We start from the raw sequence: 13639 nt of genomic DNA, 5'->3' as shown, positions 1-13639 counted from the left end.
TAATGAGGATGGCTGGAATAGAGAGAAGTGACATATAAGTATGAAGCTTAACATGTGCCCAACACATTGTATATTTCACTTTTTAGCATAAGCATTCACCATAGGTGTCAATCACTAGTCATGATTTGTAGAATTTGAGGATCTGAGGGGTTAAGCAACTTGCTCAAGGTGTTAAAGCTGAACAGTCAAACTAGGAGTGAAGTTTGGGCTGATTGATGACAAGTTTGTGATCTGAACCATGCAGCCTGAGGAGGTAGAAGTGCCTTTGCTTTCTTTGAAGGCACAGGCTTTTCCACCCTTCTTTGTATGTTTTTTTTTTTTTTCTCCAATCTAGAGACATTTGCTGAACTCTCTTATGTGCACACCTCTTTGATATTAGGAGGTATAAAAGTTTCATAGACAAAAGTCCCTGCATTCAACTCTGCATCTGGTTCTTTATGTTGAGCCCATCATTCACGGGCACTTATTCTTTCAGATATTGAGCACCTATTATGTAGAAGACACTGGTCCAGGATCTGCAGATGAAAGAGGTTAAACACACAGAATCTGGGCTTCCCTGGTGGCACAGTGGTTAAGAACCCACCTGCCAGTGCAGGGGACACAGGTTCGAGCCCTGGTCCGGGAAGATCCCACATGCTGCAGAGCAGCTAAGCTCATGCGCCACAACTACTGAGCCTGCGCTCTAGAGCCCATGAGCCACAACTACTGAGCCTGCATGCCACAACCACTGAAGCCCACGCGCCTAGAGACCGTGCTCTACAACAAGAGAAGCCACCAAACAAGAAGCCCGCGCGCCATAACGAAGAGTAGCCCCTGCTCGCCTCCACTAGAGAAAGACCACGCACAGCAATGAAGACCCAATGCAGCTAAAAATAAATACATAAATAAATTTATAAAAAATAAATAAAAAGAATCCGCCTGCCAATGCAGGGGACACGGGTTTGAGCCCTGGTCTGGTAAGATCCCACATGCTGCAGAGCAACTAAGCCCGTGCACCACAACTACTGAGCCTGTGTGCCACAACTACTGAGCCTGCGCTCTAGAGCCAGTGCTTCCGCAACATGAGAAGCCACCGCAACGAGAGGCCTGCTCACCACAACGAAGAATAGCCCCCGCTCGCCGCAACTAGAGAAAGCCCACACACAACAACAAAGACCCAAGCAGCCCAAAATAAATAAATAAAATAAATAAATTAAAAAAAAAATACACAGAATCTAGAGGAAGGCAGAGCCTGGGTTCTGCCACCATCATTACCTCCTACTACTCATCCCCTGCCCCCCAAACTCTGAGCCCTTTCATGGGGGCGTGGGGTTGGGGCTTCTGGATAAGGCTGTTCCTAAGGGGAGGAGATAGGTACGGATGGAGGGAGTTCTCTTGGCACTTTTGCCCATTTATTGTGGTTAGTACCTGGTAAGGTGCACAAAACTGTGGAAATGAGACAAGGAACTAACAGAAACAGAGAAATATTTTGAAGGGGAGAAATTGCTCATTTATTCAAAAATAATGGGAAAACCCTTTAGTAGAGCTTGCGATCTATTATTCCTTTGCAGTTTATGGTTTCCAGGTGGCCTTTTCACTTGCAGAAATTCTTCCTGGTTTAGAGATTTCTAGGCCAAAGGAAAGGGCTGAATTATCCCAATACTGCTGCCAGTTTATGGTTTGACTCCAGCTAAATTATTCAACCTATTTATGTGTCAGCTCAGAAACGGAGAGAGTGATGTCAGATACGTCACAATATGTTTTCTGTGGGATCTCCAGTAAAAGGGTTATGAGAAATAACAGTTATGCAGTGTGCATAACAAAACACTTCTGCTTTTTTCTCTAGGTCAAAAGAGCTGATGCAGGATCACAATTTGACTCATGGCATAAAACCTTTGGGAATGTGAAACTTTCTTGAGGTTAAAAAAAAGCAACAGACACCTGTATTTGCATAGTGCTCTATGCTGGTTTACAAAGCATTTTAAGATATCACAACTGATCCTTACCCCATCTGTGAAGTGGAATTAGTGTGCCCCCATTTTATACTTAAAGAAACTTGGGTCACACAGTCAATCAAGGTAATTCAGGCAAAGGTGCTTTATTTTTTATTTTATTTTTTACTTTCCCTCAGCTATGTAGAAAATTATTTTTTTCACCTCAGTAATTTGTGATAATGGACCGTCACAAATGCCATCACCAGACAAACAAAACACAATCTTCTTTCCTGGGGACACTTCCCATCCCTGCACAGACCCCAAACCCAGAGTCAACAACACACAGCTGTAAAGCACCAGGAACTCCAAACAACCTACAACAGTAAGGGATCATCTTCATGTGTATTTTACAACAATGTCTGGGAGTAGTTTGGAATGGATTGGCTTCTCTAAAGAAAGTTGTTTGTGTTCATTTTGGGGGAGAGCCAGCTCAGATTCAACTCTACTTGGTTCTTTGTTTCTGTGAGGGTATGAAGGCTGAGAAAACAGGGGTTGTCTAGAGAATTCGCATGGGAAAATAATAACTTTAAAAGCTTTAGGTACATAACCAGTTAACAGTCCATTAACAGTAAGCTGATTGGCACGATCTCTTTTTTGAGGGGCTGTGGTGATGATGAACTGTAGGGCCCTGTTCCCGTAAGGGCAAAGGAAGCCCCCCTCCTCTAATGGTCTCTTCTCCCAGCCGGGCTGCACTGCAAGCCTGTCTAGAGGCAAGGCCTCCAGGTGTGGGGAAATAGGTTTTATTCAGCCCGGTTTTGGGGTGAACGCGGATAGACCTGACAACGTAGTTACGGTAGACTTGGAAGGGACCTGTTTTTCTAGCCTTGTCCCCAGATAAGTCTCTGCCCGGAGAAGCTGCAGGCACCTGGGGTCCTCCTGGCTCCAGGGCCTGCCAGCTCCAGGCCCGCCGCATTACCATCACCACGAGGAAGGCGCCCTGCTGCGAGCACTTATTTGCATCCAAGTGTTTGCACCGAGACAGGGGCTCACGTGCTCGAGGTCACACAGACGGGGGCTCTCCAGGGACAGAAGCGGGGAGGAAGCCCTGTCTCGGGGTGGGCAGGTGCCGGGGTACGCTGGTTGGGACGATAAGGGCTCCGGAGAGGCTGAGCCCCTGCCGCCACCCCGATTCTCTGATAGCCCCTGGCCCGCATTTGCGGGTGCAGGCCTCGGCTTGGGCCAGGACCCCTGTCCTAGGACCCTCCACTTCCAGTTAGGTCCCCCAAGCCGCCCCCCCTCCCCAATTCCCTGCTGGCCCCAAGCGCTCCGGCCTCCCGGGTGGCCGGGAACTCTGCCTCGCTAGCCCGGCGCTGGGGGCGGGCACCTGCTCCCACCCCTCTGCGTCCCCTCCCCTTCACTTCCCCCTCCCCTTCACTTCCCCCTCCCCTTGTTCCCTCCCTCCCTTCCCCCCCGCGGCTAGGCGCGGCGTCGGCGGCGGCAGCGGCGGCGGCCGGGGCTGAGGCGGCGGCGGCGGCGGCGGCGGCGGCGGCGGCGGCGGCGGCGGCGGCGGCGGCGGCGGCAGCGGGCGGGGCTCGGCTCGGGCTCCGCGGGCGGGCGGGCGGACATGGCGGCCAACATGTACCGGGTCGGAGGTAGGAAGGCTCGGCCCGACCCGGCCCGTCTGGGAGCGGGCTCCGGGAGTGGGGGGTAGGGGCGAGTTCACCCTAACCGCTGGGAGCCACGGGCGCCCGGGCTGAGGGCGCATGGGGCTGGGGGCCTGCGGAGGGGGCCGGGGCTGCCCCCCCTCCCCTCTCCCCTCCCCCACCGTGGCCCACAAGGGACCGGGGCCCATCCACACCCCCGCATCCCAACCAGGGTTTTAGGCCAGGCCTGTACTTGGGGGTATGAATTATCAGACGCCACCTCCCCCTCAGCCCGTGAAACCCCCATGGGGGTCAGGGGCCGTCGAGCCCCCTAAGAGGGTGGTCTTTCCTCGCGTGACTTCTAGGCGTTGGGGGTTTGGAGAGAGTGGAGGGACATCTCTCCTCTACTGCTCCCCTTCATTGGGGGTGTGGGTGGGGGCGATGGGGGCCCAGCCAGGGGCACAGCTGGATAGGCCTGTTTGCGGGGACAGGGCCCTGCACCTCTCCTTCGTCCCTCTCCCTTACGTTTCTTGTGCAGCCCCCCCCAGGAATGGGGCTTAGAGGGGCCGGGGCACCGCAGCCTTGGGTGGGGAGTGGAGCTTTGCCTGGACGTTTGCTCTGCTGTCTGCCTCCTTCCCAGCCTTCTGCAGAAGAGAGAAATAAGGTCAAACAAACTTTCTCCCTACTCACGACGCCCTCCTCCCTCTTTCCTGGTAAAATAATAATTCAGATAAGTGACGTGTTTGTGTGTGAGACTGGCTCTTCTCTGCTCATTAGCCGAGCTCCTTGATGGATGGTGGTGGGAACGGCCTGGCTAAATGAGGCCACTTTGCAGAAGGGAGACGGGAAAGAGCCACTAAGATAGACAATAACACTGCAGCCCAGCCTCTCAACTAAACACACAGTGGGAAGTTTCCAGTGAGCCTATTAGATGAGAGGAAAAACCACACTTGAAAATTTATATGCTTTTTGTTGAAAGGCTGCAGCAGTTGCTTTATAACGAGACCCTAAATGGATCTGGATTAAATATGGTAAATATGGTATTAAAAAGGCTGGTATCACCTCCACAGAGCTCTGCCTGTCAAAAAGTGACCCCTCTCCTTTTTCGCCTCCTCATCTTCCTGGATAGAGCTGTGAAAAAGTTTGTCAATGTGCTTCTGCTCTGCTCACCTGATCTTTTTTTAAGTTGGTGATTGAAATGTACTTTGGGCTGCTAAGCCTTTCAAGATGCTCTGAATTTGTCTTAGGTCAATAGTTTTATGTGAGAAGCCTACTCCAGGGCAAATTGGATTGGAGTGAAAAGATGTGGAAGCAGTTATTGTATGAAAGACACATGTTTAGTCAGCTCTGACTACTCAGTGGTAAGAGGTGTCTTTTTGTTTATTATTAAAGAAATGACACATGTGGGACAGAAGTCTAGGAGAACTCGAATAAAACATTAATTGAAATGAAAATGCCAGGAAAATAAGGGTCTGTGAATGGTAAGCACATAAGAAAGAGAATATATTAAGGCTGCATTTTACTCAGTTTGCTTTTACCAGGAAATGAATCACGGGCGTGCTTCATTTTGAATGTGAATGACCTGATATAAAAAGTCATAAATTGACAAATGTGAACTTTCTGTTGAAAAGATTAAGCTCTTTACTTCCTTTAATTACAGATTATGTCTACTTTGAGAATTCCTCTAGCAATCCGTACCTCATCAGAAGGATAGAAGAACTCAACAAGGTATACACTGAGTGTTCTTGATTCTAATATTAAGAAATATTTGTTGCCCATTGAAGGGTAATTGGGTAAAGGGCATAAGAGATGATTTTACTTTAAGTTCCAGACTCTTTGAAAGTAGAGATTTCGGATTAGAGAATTATGCAGGATTCTGAATATTCTTTTGCTTTTTATAATTACCTCTGATATTAAATGTTGATATTGAATATGTAACATCTGTAAGATTTCTTCAAATTGCTTGGAGCTTCTCAGAGCAGGTCACTCCTGTAACTCAGTCCCTTTTTATATTTGAAGTCATAATTTGTGTTTCTCCCTTTTTAGTGAATTAATTTTTTCCTCTTTCACCTTGAGAAGGAGGAAGTTAGGGAATATGATATTTAAGGGAATTTGTAAAATTCTAGACTAGGCTAACTAATAAGAATACAGTTTTGGTATAATTATAAAGTGACTTTTTGTCCCTTAGGCCCAAGTAAATAAAACTTTTACATCAAGGTTTGTCCCTGATCGCAGGTGTCCAGGACATCAGAAGCATTATGACTGTTGGCAGTAGCTGAGCTTTTACAGTGGAGGCACTCAAACAATCATAAATGACATGGACCATGGATTTCTGATGGTTGAGGGTTACTTGTGTAGCTGGTGAGAATTCACATTGTTAAAATGTTTGGGGGCTGTCTAGCTAATACCCTTCCCCCAAAATACCATCTGGAGACTGGTCCCGTTCTGAGTCCCAGGAAACCAGATCTGGCCAAGGGCATGCCTGGCTTATGAGCGTTGAGGTCTTGGTTCACTTTTGGGGATACCCTGGGGACCTTGCATTTAAAAAATTTCCATGGTATTTGAGACCACCACCAAATGAAGAAAATGGCCTCAGGATTAGGTCAGTCTGTGGGTGGGAACTGTTGAGATGTCTTCCTGATGTGCTTCTCTTTTATATTACTGATGTAAGGTATAAGAATTTAGGCGATTCCAGGGAATTCCCTGGTGGTCCAGTGGTTAGGACTCGGTGCTTTCACTGCTGGGGCCCAGGTTCCATCCCTAGTTGGGGAAGTAAGATCCTGCAAGCCACGCGCGGCATGGCCAAAAAAAAAAAAAAAAAAAAAAAAAAATAAAAGGCTTAAAAAAAAATTTAGGCAATTCCACACTGTTCACTGCATCAGCTTATTCAGAAAGTTAACTAGGATTCAAGGAGAAATACTGCCCTATGAGACCTGTATTCTCTGGCTGCTCCCTGCTTTGTTCATTCGGTTCTAAGTGCAGTAAGCTCTTTCTTGCCTGTTTCTCTCTCTCTTTTTTTTTTTTTTGACTGCGCCGCCTGTCTTGCAGGATCTCAGTTCCCTGACCAGGGATTGAACCCAGGGCCATGGCAGTGAAGCGCCAAGTCCTAACCACTGGACCCTCTTGGCTATTTCTCATATGCACCCACCTTAGGACTGTCTGGTTGTTTCCAGCCCCCCATACCTTGCTTTTTTCCCCCACCTCATTTATCACCTTCAAATATACTTAATTAATGTGTTTACAGGCATACCTCAGAGATATTGTGGGTTCAGTTCAGACCACTGCAATAAAGCAGATATTGCAGTAAAACGAGTCACATGAATTTTTTAGTTTCCCAGTGCATATAAAAGTTGTGTTTATACCATACTGTAGTCTATTCAGTGTACATTATGTCTAAAAAAAGATGTACATGCCTAATTGAAAAATACTTTATTGCTAAAAGTTGCTAGCTATCATCTGAGCCTTCAGTGGGTCATAAAATAATATTAAAAATCACTGATCATAGGTTGCCATAACAAATATCATAATAATGAAAAAGTTTGAAATACCGCAAGATTTACCAAAATGTGACAGACACGAAGTAAGCAAATGCTATTGGAAAAATGGCACTGATAGACTTGCTCCACCGAGTGTTGCCATAAACCATTGATTTGTAAAAAACACAATATCTGAGAAGTGCAGTGAACCGAAGTGCAATAAAATGAGTTGTGCCTATATTTTCATTGCCTGTTTTCTCAAACTAGAATGTAAGCTCTATGTGTGTAGTGATCTCTTCTGTTCACTAATGCATCCCAAGTGCCTTAGAGTAGTGGCTGGCACATAGTTAAGTAAACATTTTTTGAATTAATGAATTTCTCAGATGTCTGATGTTCATACTTGTACATGGCTTTACTGTTTACAAAGTACTCTGATTCATTCATTTTACAAATATTTCTAAGGACCTGCTACTTTTAGATATGCACTTTTAGGAATTGAAGGATGAACAAGATAGGTCTAGTAGTGGAGACGGACATCAGCTAAATAATTCCACAAGCAGAAGGAAAATTGCATCTGTGCTAAATTTGCAAACATCAGAGCATGGTGCTCTGGAAGCATATAATCTGGGGATTCACGTTTGTCACCTCTTTTGAGCCTCACAGTACCTTAAACCTTTAAGGTAGATGCATCATGGATTGTTGTTGTGAAGCACACTGTGGTTAAGTCACTTAAATGCCTGGGTTACACATCTAGCTGGAACCTGGATCATTTCACACTTCTTTATCATTATATTACTATTCACTTCAAAAGTCCCTCCCCTCCCCGACATTCTCCCCTTCTCCCTGCCCCTCTGCTTTCTCAAAGACTCATTAATATACGAGCAGTCCTTACGGGACTGAGGGTGACTGAACTGTGAGAGATCAGAGTCTCTGTAATTTCAGAGAGTGGCAGTTTGGATGGAGTATTGATAAAAAGGAACTGCGATAAGCTAATTAATTACTAAATATTTACATAGGACCTTTATTTCTGAAGGGATGTGAGAGATCTCACTTTAAGTAATTAATTAAACAAATATTTCTTGAGCACTTGTTATGTAGCAGGCACTATGCTAGGCTCAGGTACAACAGTGACCAATATGGACATGGTCTCTGCCCACACAGGGTCTCCGTTCTCATGAGGGAGACACATGAAAAGATGAGTTAACAGGTGTAAAGAAAATAGCGATAAATGGTGTTAACGTCTAGAAAGGAAATAAGCAAGAGCCTTGACATAGAGAATAACAGAGGTTGCTTCCTTTGGATAGGGAGTGAAGGACTTTAAGGACATTGAAGTTGAGGCCTAAAGGATGAGAAGGAGGTAGCCTTGGGAAGAGGGGCCACAGGAGTTCCAGAAAGGCCTTGAGCGGGTCAGAGGTCAAGTTGGCTAAGTGGGGAAATTTAACATGATTAGAAAATCCAAATAATGAATTTAAGAACACTTGATATATTATTATTTTTTAAAATTAATTAATTAATTAATTTTTGGCCGCATTGGGTCTTTGCTGCTGCACGCAGGCTTACTCTAGTGGCGAACGAGGGGCTACCCTTCGCTGCGGTGCGTGGGCTTCTCATTGCGGTGGCCTCTCCTGTTGTGGAGCATGGGCTCTAGGCATGCGGGCTTCAGTAGTTGGGGCACACAGGCTCAGTAGTTGCGGCTCACTGGCTCTAGAGTGCAGGCTCAGTAGTTGTGGCGCATGGGCTTAGCTGCTCTGCAGCATGTGGGATCTTCCCGGACCAGGGCTTGAACCCGCGTCCCCTGCACTGGCAGGCGGATTCCCAACCACTGCGCCACCAGGGAAGTCCCAACACTTGATATGTTCTAATTGATAAGCTAAGAGAAGGGATATTAACCTATTTTATTAACTTTCTTCTGAATACGTAGGATGTGTTTTGGGATTCCCTAGTGTTCCAGTGGTTACGACTGGGTGCTTTCACTGCTGCGGCCCAGGGGCAATCCCTGGTCAGGGAACTTAAGATCCTGCAAGCCTCATAGCGAGGCCAAAAAAGAAAAAAAGAAATAGGATGTGTTTTTTTAACAAAATTCCTAGGATAAGGTATCAATCATTATTTTTATAGAAAATTCACTTTTATAGGATGAAGGTGCCTGTTTTTTTTTTTTTTTTAATCCTATTTGAAATGTTACTTGCTCAGTTAGAAAGCAGAATTACAGTATTTTTTTCTTTTTTTTTAAATTAAAGAAATTAAAAAATATTTATTTGTTTATTTGGCTGTGTCCGGTCTTAGTTGTGGCATGTGGGATCTTTGTTGCGGCATGTGGGATCTTTCAGTGCAGCGAGTGGGCTCTAGTGCTCATGGGTTCAGTAGTTGCAGCGAGCGGGCTCTAGTGCGCATGGGTTCAGTAGTTGCAGCGAGCTGGCTCTCTAGTTGTGCCTCACAGGCTCAGTAGTGCGGCACGCAGGCTCTAGAGTGTGCAGGGTTAGTTGCCCTGTGGCATGTGGGATCTTAGTTCCCTGACCAGGGATCGAACCCACATCCCCTGCATTGGAAGGCAGATTCTTAACCACTGGACCACTAGGGAAGTCCTGAAATAAATTTTTGTCTCAATTTGTTTTCCCCAGAACTTTTAGGTACAAAACTGAATATATTGGTTGATAAATACAGTTCGACATTGTTTTATCTCTCTTTTTTTTTTTTTTTGGAGGGACTGGTTCTTTATTTCAAAAAGACATTTATCAATGTTCAGTATCAAAACAGTTGCACTATTGTTTTTTCTTTCCCCAATTGGCCCCCAAAGAGACCACACCAAAGGGGAGTACATTTTAAGCCAATTAAGCTGTAGGATGCACACCTAACTGACCTCACTGAAACCTCACCAAAAAGGGGAGATTGGGTAGGGAAAGAAACTTTAAAAGATCAGCACACTGCCAGCCCAGACTGTAGAGGGCTCTCACAGCCAGATGCGGTGACCAGTGTGCCCCAACCCCAAAGAAGCAAAGTTTCAAAATAATATAAAATTTAAAAACAATTTTGTACATAAGCTATTCAAGATTTCTCCAGCACTAACTGATACAACACACAATGAGATGGCAGTTTTAGAGACAGCAGCTTCAGACCCAGAAAAGGGTGATGAGATGAATTTCATATGGCTAAATCAGTGGTAGAACATAATTTTCTTTCCTTTCTTTCAAGGAGGCGGGAGAGCAAATAAGTGGTCACCTCAAAATAAGGGGCACATGATCCATTCTGTGAGTGGTTGGGAATGGGGTAGAGCTGGGACAAGGATTTGGTCTCAGAGGTCTCACCATCTTAATTTCATCTGGTCACTTCTGATGGAAAAAAAAAAGTTGTCCAAAGATACCATAAAGCTGAAAACCTGAACAGCGCTTTTTTTTTTTTTTTTTTTGGCTAACTCCTTCTGGAATCACCTTTCTGGTTTGGCAGGTACTTTTTACAGAGCAATAAGGCTTCCGAAAATGGAGTCCTTCTCTGGGCTGTTTGGCTCTCAGCAAGGCAGGCCCATACCTTTTCCCCTCCTCTACGGAGAGGGCAATATGCATTAAGCTGAAAAGTTACCTTCCAAAAGTGAGAAAGGGATTAGACTGCTGCTTCAGAACTATGGAATTATCTGGAGTATTTTACAAATGGCTGCTACATCAACAACAACAGAAAAGGTAATTACAAAATGTGTACATCACAACATGGTTTTCAAGACACTTGACATTGTGCTCACATTCCCTTAAACGTTGTTCCCAAAGATGCTCAGCCTCTAGCCCAAATGGAATCTCTGGGGAGAGGCAGAGACAGTTTGGCGAAAAGGACACGGGTGGGGGTGGGAGACGTGGTGAAAGGAGAAAGCAGCCTTCCAGTTAAAGATCAGTCGTCAGTTTAAAGGTCAGCTTCGGGCAGGCTGGCCTCAGCGGAGTCGGGGTCAGAGGGAGGAGCAGCGGCAGGGTGGGCCTGGGGTGCTCTGCATCTCATTCAGGTCAAGCAGAGTCTGGTCCAGCATCCTTTGTGTACAGAGGTGCTCCTCTTTGGTGCATTTCAGTTTATCTTCCAAATCATCGATTGTCTTTTCCAGCTTGGCTACCGATCTCTCAGCAAACTCAGCACGGGTCTCTGCCTCCTTGAGTTTTCAGTAAGAGTCTTTATCTCTTCCTCATATTTGTCTTCTTTTTGAGAGTACTTTTCTTCAGCAGCACTCAGACACTTCAGGTTCTGCCACATCAGTCTGATCTGCTCATCCATCTCCGCAGCGGGACTCTGCCAGCTCAGCTCGCTCCTATGTGCCTTCCAAGTCTCCCTCAATAATCACCAGCTTACGAGCCACCTCTTCGTACTTCCTACCTGCCTCTTCTGCAGTGTGCTTAGCTTCTTTGAGTTGGATTTCCTGGAGCTCCATTTTCTCTTCCTCTTTTTTATTTATTTATTTATTTTTAATTTTTTATTTATTTTATTTATTTTTGGCTGTGTTGGGTCTTCGTTGCTGCACGCAGGCTTTCTCTAGTTGCGGCGTGTGGGGGCTACTCTTTGTTGTGGTGTGCGGGCTTCTCATTGCGGTGGCTTCTCGTTGCGGAGCACGGGCTCTAGGCACGTGGGCTTCAGTAGCTGTGGCACACGGGCTCAGTAGTTGTGGCTCGCAGGCTCTAGAGCGCAGGCTCAGTAGATGTGGTGCACAGGCTTAGTTGCTCCACGGCATGTGGTATCTTCCTGGACCAGGGCTTGAACCCGTGTCCCCTGCATTGGTAGGCAGATTCTTAACCACTGCGCCACCAGGGAAGCCCCTCTTCCTCTTTTAAGGATTGGTTTTCAATAACCTTCATACCTCTCTCGCTGTCATCAGCAGCTTTCTCAGCTTCCTCCAGCTTTTGCAGGGCAGTGGCCAGGCGCTCTTGGGCACTGTCCAGCTCCTTTTCAACCAGCTGGATCCTGCGGTTCAAGGAGGCCGCCTCAGCCTGAGCCTGTTCCTGGACCGCCTTTCTCCCTCCACTTCCGCGGGAGGCGCTCGGCCCTCTCCTCCGCGTCACCGGCCTGCAGCTGCAGAACCTGGGTCTCAGCGCTTCGCCGCCTCGGTGGTGGTGACCCCAGCCATGGTGCCCGCCCGGACCCTGCTCGCCTTCGGGTTCCTGCCTCCACTGCCCGGAGCTGCAGCCGCTTCTCACCGACATTGTTTATTTTACATACCCTTTTTTCCTCTCCTCTAAACTCTACTCAGATACAGTGATGATGATCTTTTGGAGGAAGAATATAAAGTTAAAATAGAAAACAGCTTCACGGTAAATTTTATTTAGTCACTATCTAGCTTGGGTGTCGCTCTTCTAAAGATTTAGTCTGCACACATGTTGAAAGAAGGCTTTGTGTGCATAGCAGTTATACAGTCTCAGGAAGTTTTGGAAGTTGTGCTTATGGATAAATTTAATGTTATTTGCTGTTGATTTTTTTTTGGTGTGTTACGTTGTATAATTTATATGTTTCTTCATATTCTGTATGTTTTATTAGCCATCCAATTTGTTCTGAGATTCATTTTAATGTTTAGGGTCTTTTTTTGGTGGGGAGAAGGGAGCCACTAACTTCTTTGAGCATCTAATCTTGTCCCCCACCCCAATCTATATTTGCACATACAAGATTTTGCATATAATTTCAGGAGATCCCTTCAAAGCCCTTTTATAGAACCCAAGTTAAGACCCCTCCTGACATTTAGGATCTGTTGGGAAGAAGGACAGAAATTGGGAAAAGGAAGTTCTTTTCCATTTGTTCTTTAGTTCGAGCAGACCATGGACTTTCCAAAATGGAAAGTGTTTGGTTTTTTGTTTTTTAATAATGTACTTACTTTCTAAGTCTGGGATAGAAATGGACGTGAGTATGAGGTTGACTTAAAGCCCCTTATTGCTGGAGGATGTTTTACTAAACGTGTTTGACAGAATAGAGATTTAAGAGGCTGCAACCTAAATGGAGAAAAGAACACAGGAAAGAAATTGCTGTTCATTGTAGGTTCTTCTTTATACCTGTCTCCACTTTTCCCACCTGTGGGTTTTGTTCAGGTCCTTCTTTTTTCTTAAGACTACTCAGTCCTCCAGGCTTCGCCTGTTGGACTCCTTTCCTTCTTTCCTAGCTAGCTAGGGACCTTCTGCCCCCTTTCCTCCTCCTTGAAGCTTTTTCTGTTCTTCCCTCAACAGGTGGTACTTCCTGCCTCCATGAGTGAGAAGTGAAGTCTGGAGGGGAAAAGAAAGGAGTAAAGGACAGTAGTGCTGGGAATTTGTCAGGAATGTTTTACTCTTATGCTTCAGTTGTGGGGAACCGGTGAAGGTTTCTGGGTGAGGGACATAATTACAGCTGGGCTTTGGAAGATTGGAGACGAGATGACACGTGGACAGGCATCTTTGCTGGAGCGGAGGCTTGGTGAGGGCAGGCACCATGCATCCGTGGTGCTTAGCTTGTGCAGGGGCACATAGGAAGCCTTCGCACACAAGAAATTTGGTGACTCTATATATACAAAATATTTAACTTAGGTCTTCAGAGCTATACTTCTTAAATTATTTGTGGTGGAGGATTTTTAAGAATTTTCAATATCTTAGACTGCTTTTGTAAAATTTAAAAATGAGAGTAGAAA

At 45.8% G+C, this 13639-nt stretch overlaps 1 protein-coding gene and 1 pseudogene across 5 annotated transcripts in view; one reads left to right on the top strand and one right to left on the bottom strand.

Annotated features, from left to right (window-relative positions):
- Positions 1–3447: 3447 nt before the first annotated feature.
- MTA3 (metastasis associated 1 family member 3) overlaps positions 3448–13639 on the top strand; it is a 159086-nt gene continuing 148894 nt past the window's right edge. For 3 of the 5 annotated variants that reach the window (XM_036873682.1, XM_036873681.1, XM_036873683.1), the window contains exons 1-2: positions 3448–3565; positions 5217–5284. In XM_036873682.1, coding sequence (XP_036729577.1) covers positions 3538–3565; positions 5217–5284 — 96 coding nt within the window. In that variant the 5' untranslated portion in view covers positions 3448–3537. Of the gene's footprint in view, positions 3566–3983; positions 4270–5216; positions 5285–13639 lie in introns of those variants that run through there. The other 2 variants (XR_005022451.1, XM_036873680.1) reach the window with 1 other exon arrangement.
- LOC118906236 lies at positions 10761–12121 on the bottom strand (annotated as a pseudogene).

Source organism: Balaenoptera musculus, chromosome 13 (assembly GCF_009873245.2).
Source record: "Balaenoptera musculus isolate JJ_BM4_2016_0621 chromosome 13, mBalMus1.pri.v3, whole genome shotgun sequence".
Taxonomy (NCBI): Eukaryota; Metazoa; Chordata; class Mammalia; order Artiodactyla; family Balaenopteridae; genus Balaenoptera; species Balaenoptera musculus.
Note: the sequence above shows the minus strand (reverse complement) of the source record. Positions and strands in the feature narration are given on the sequence as shown.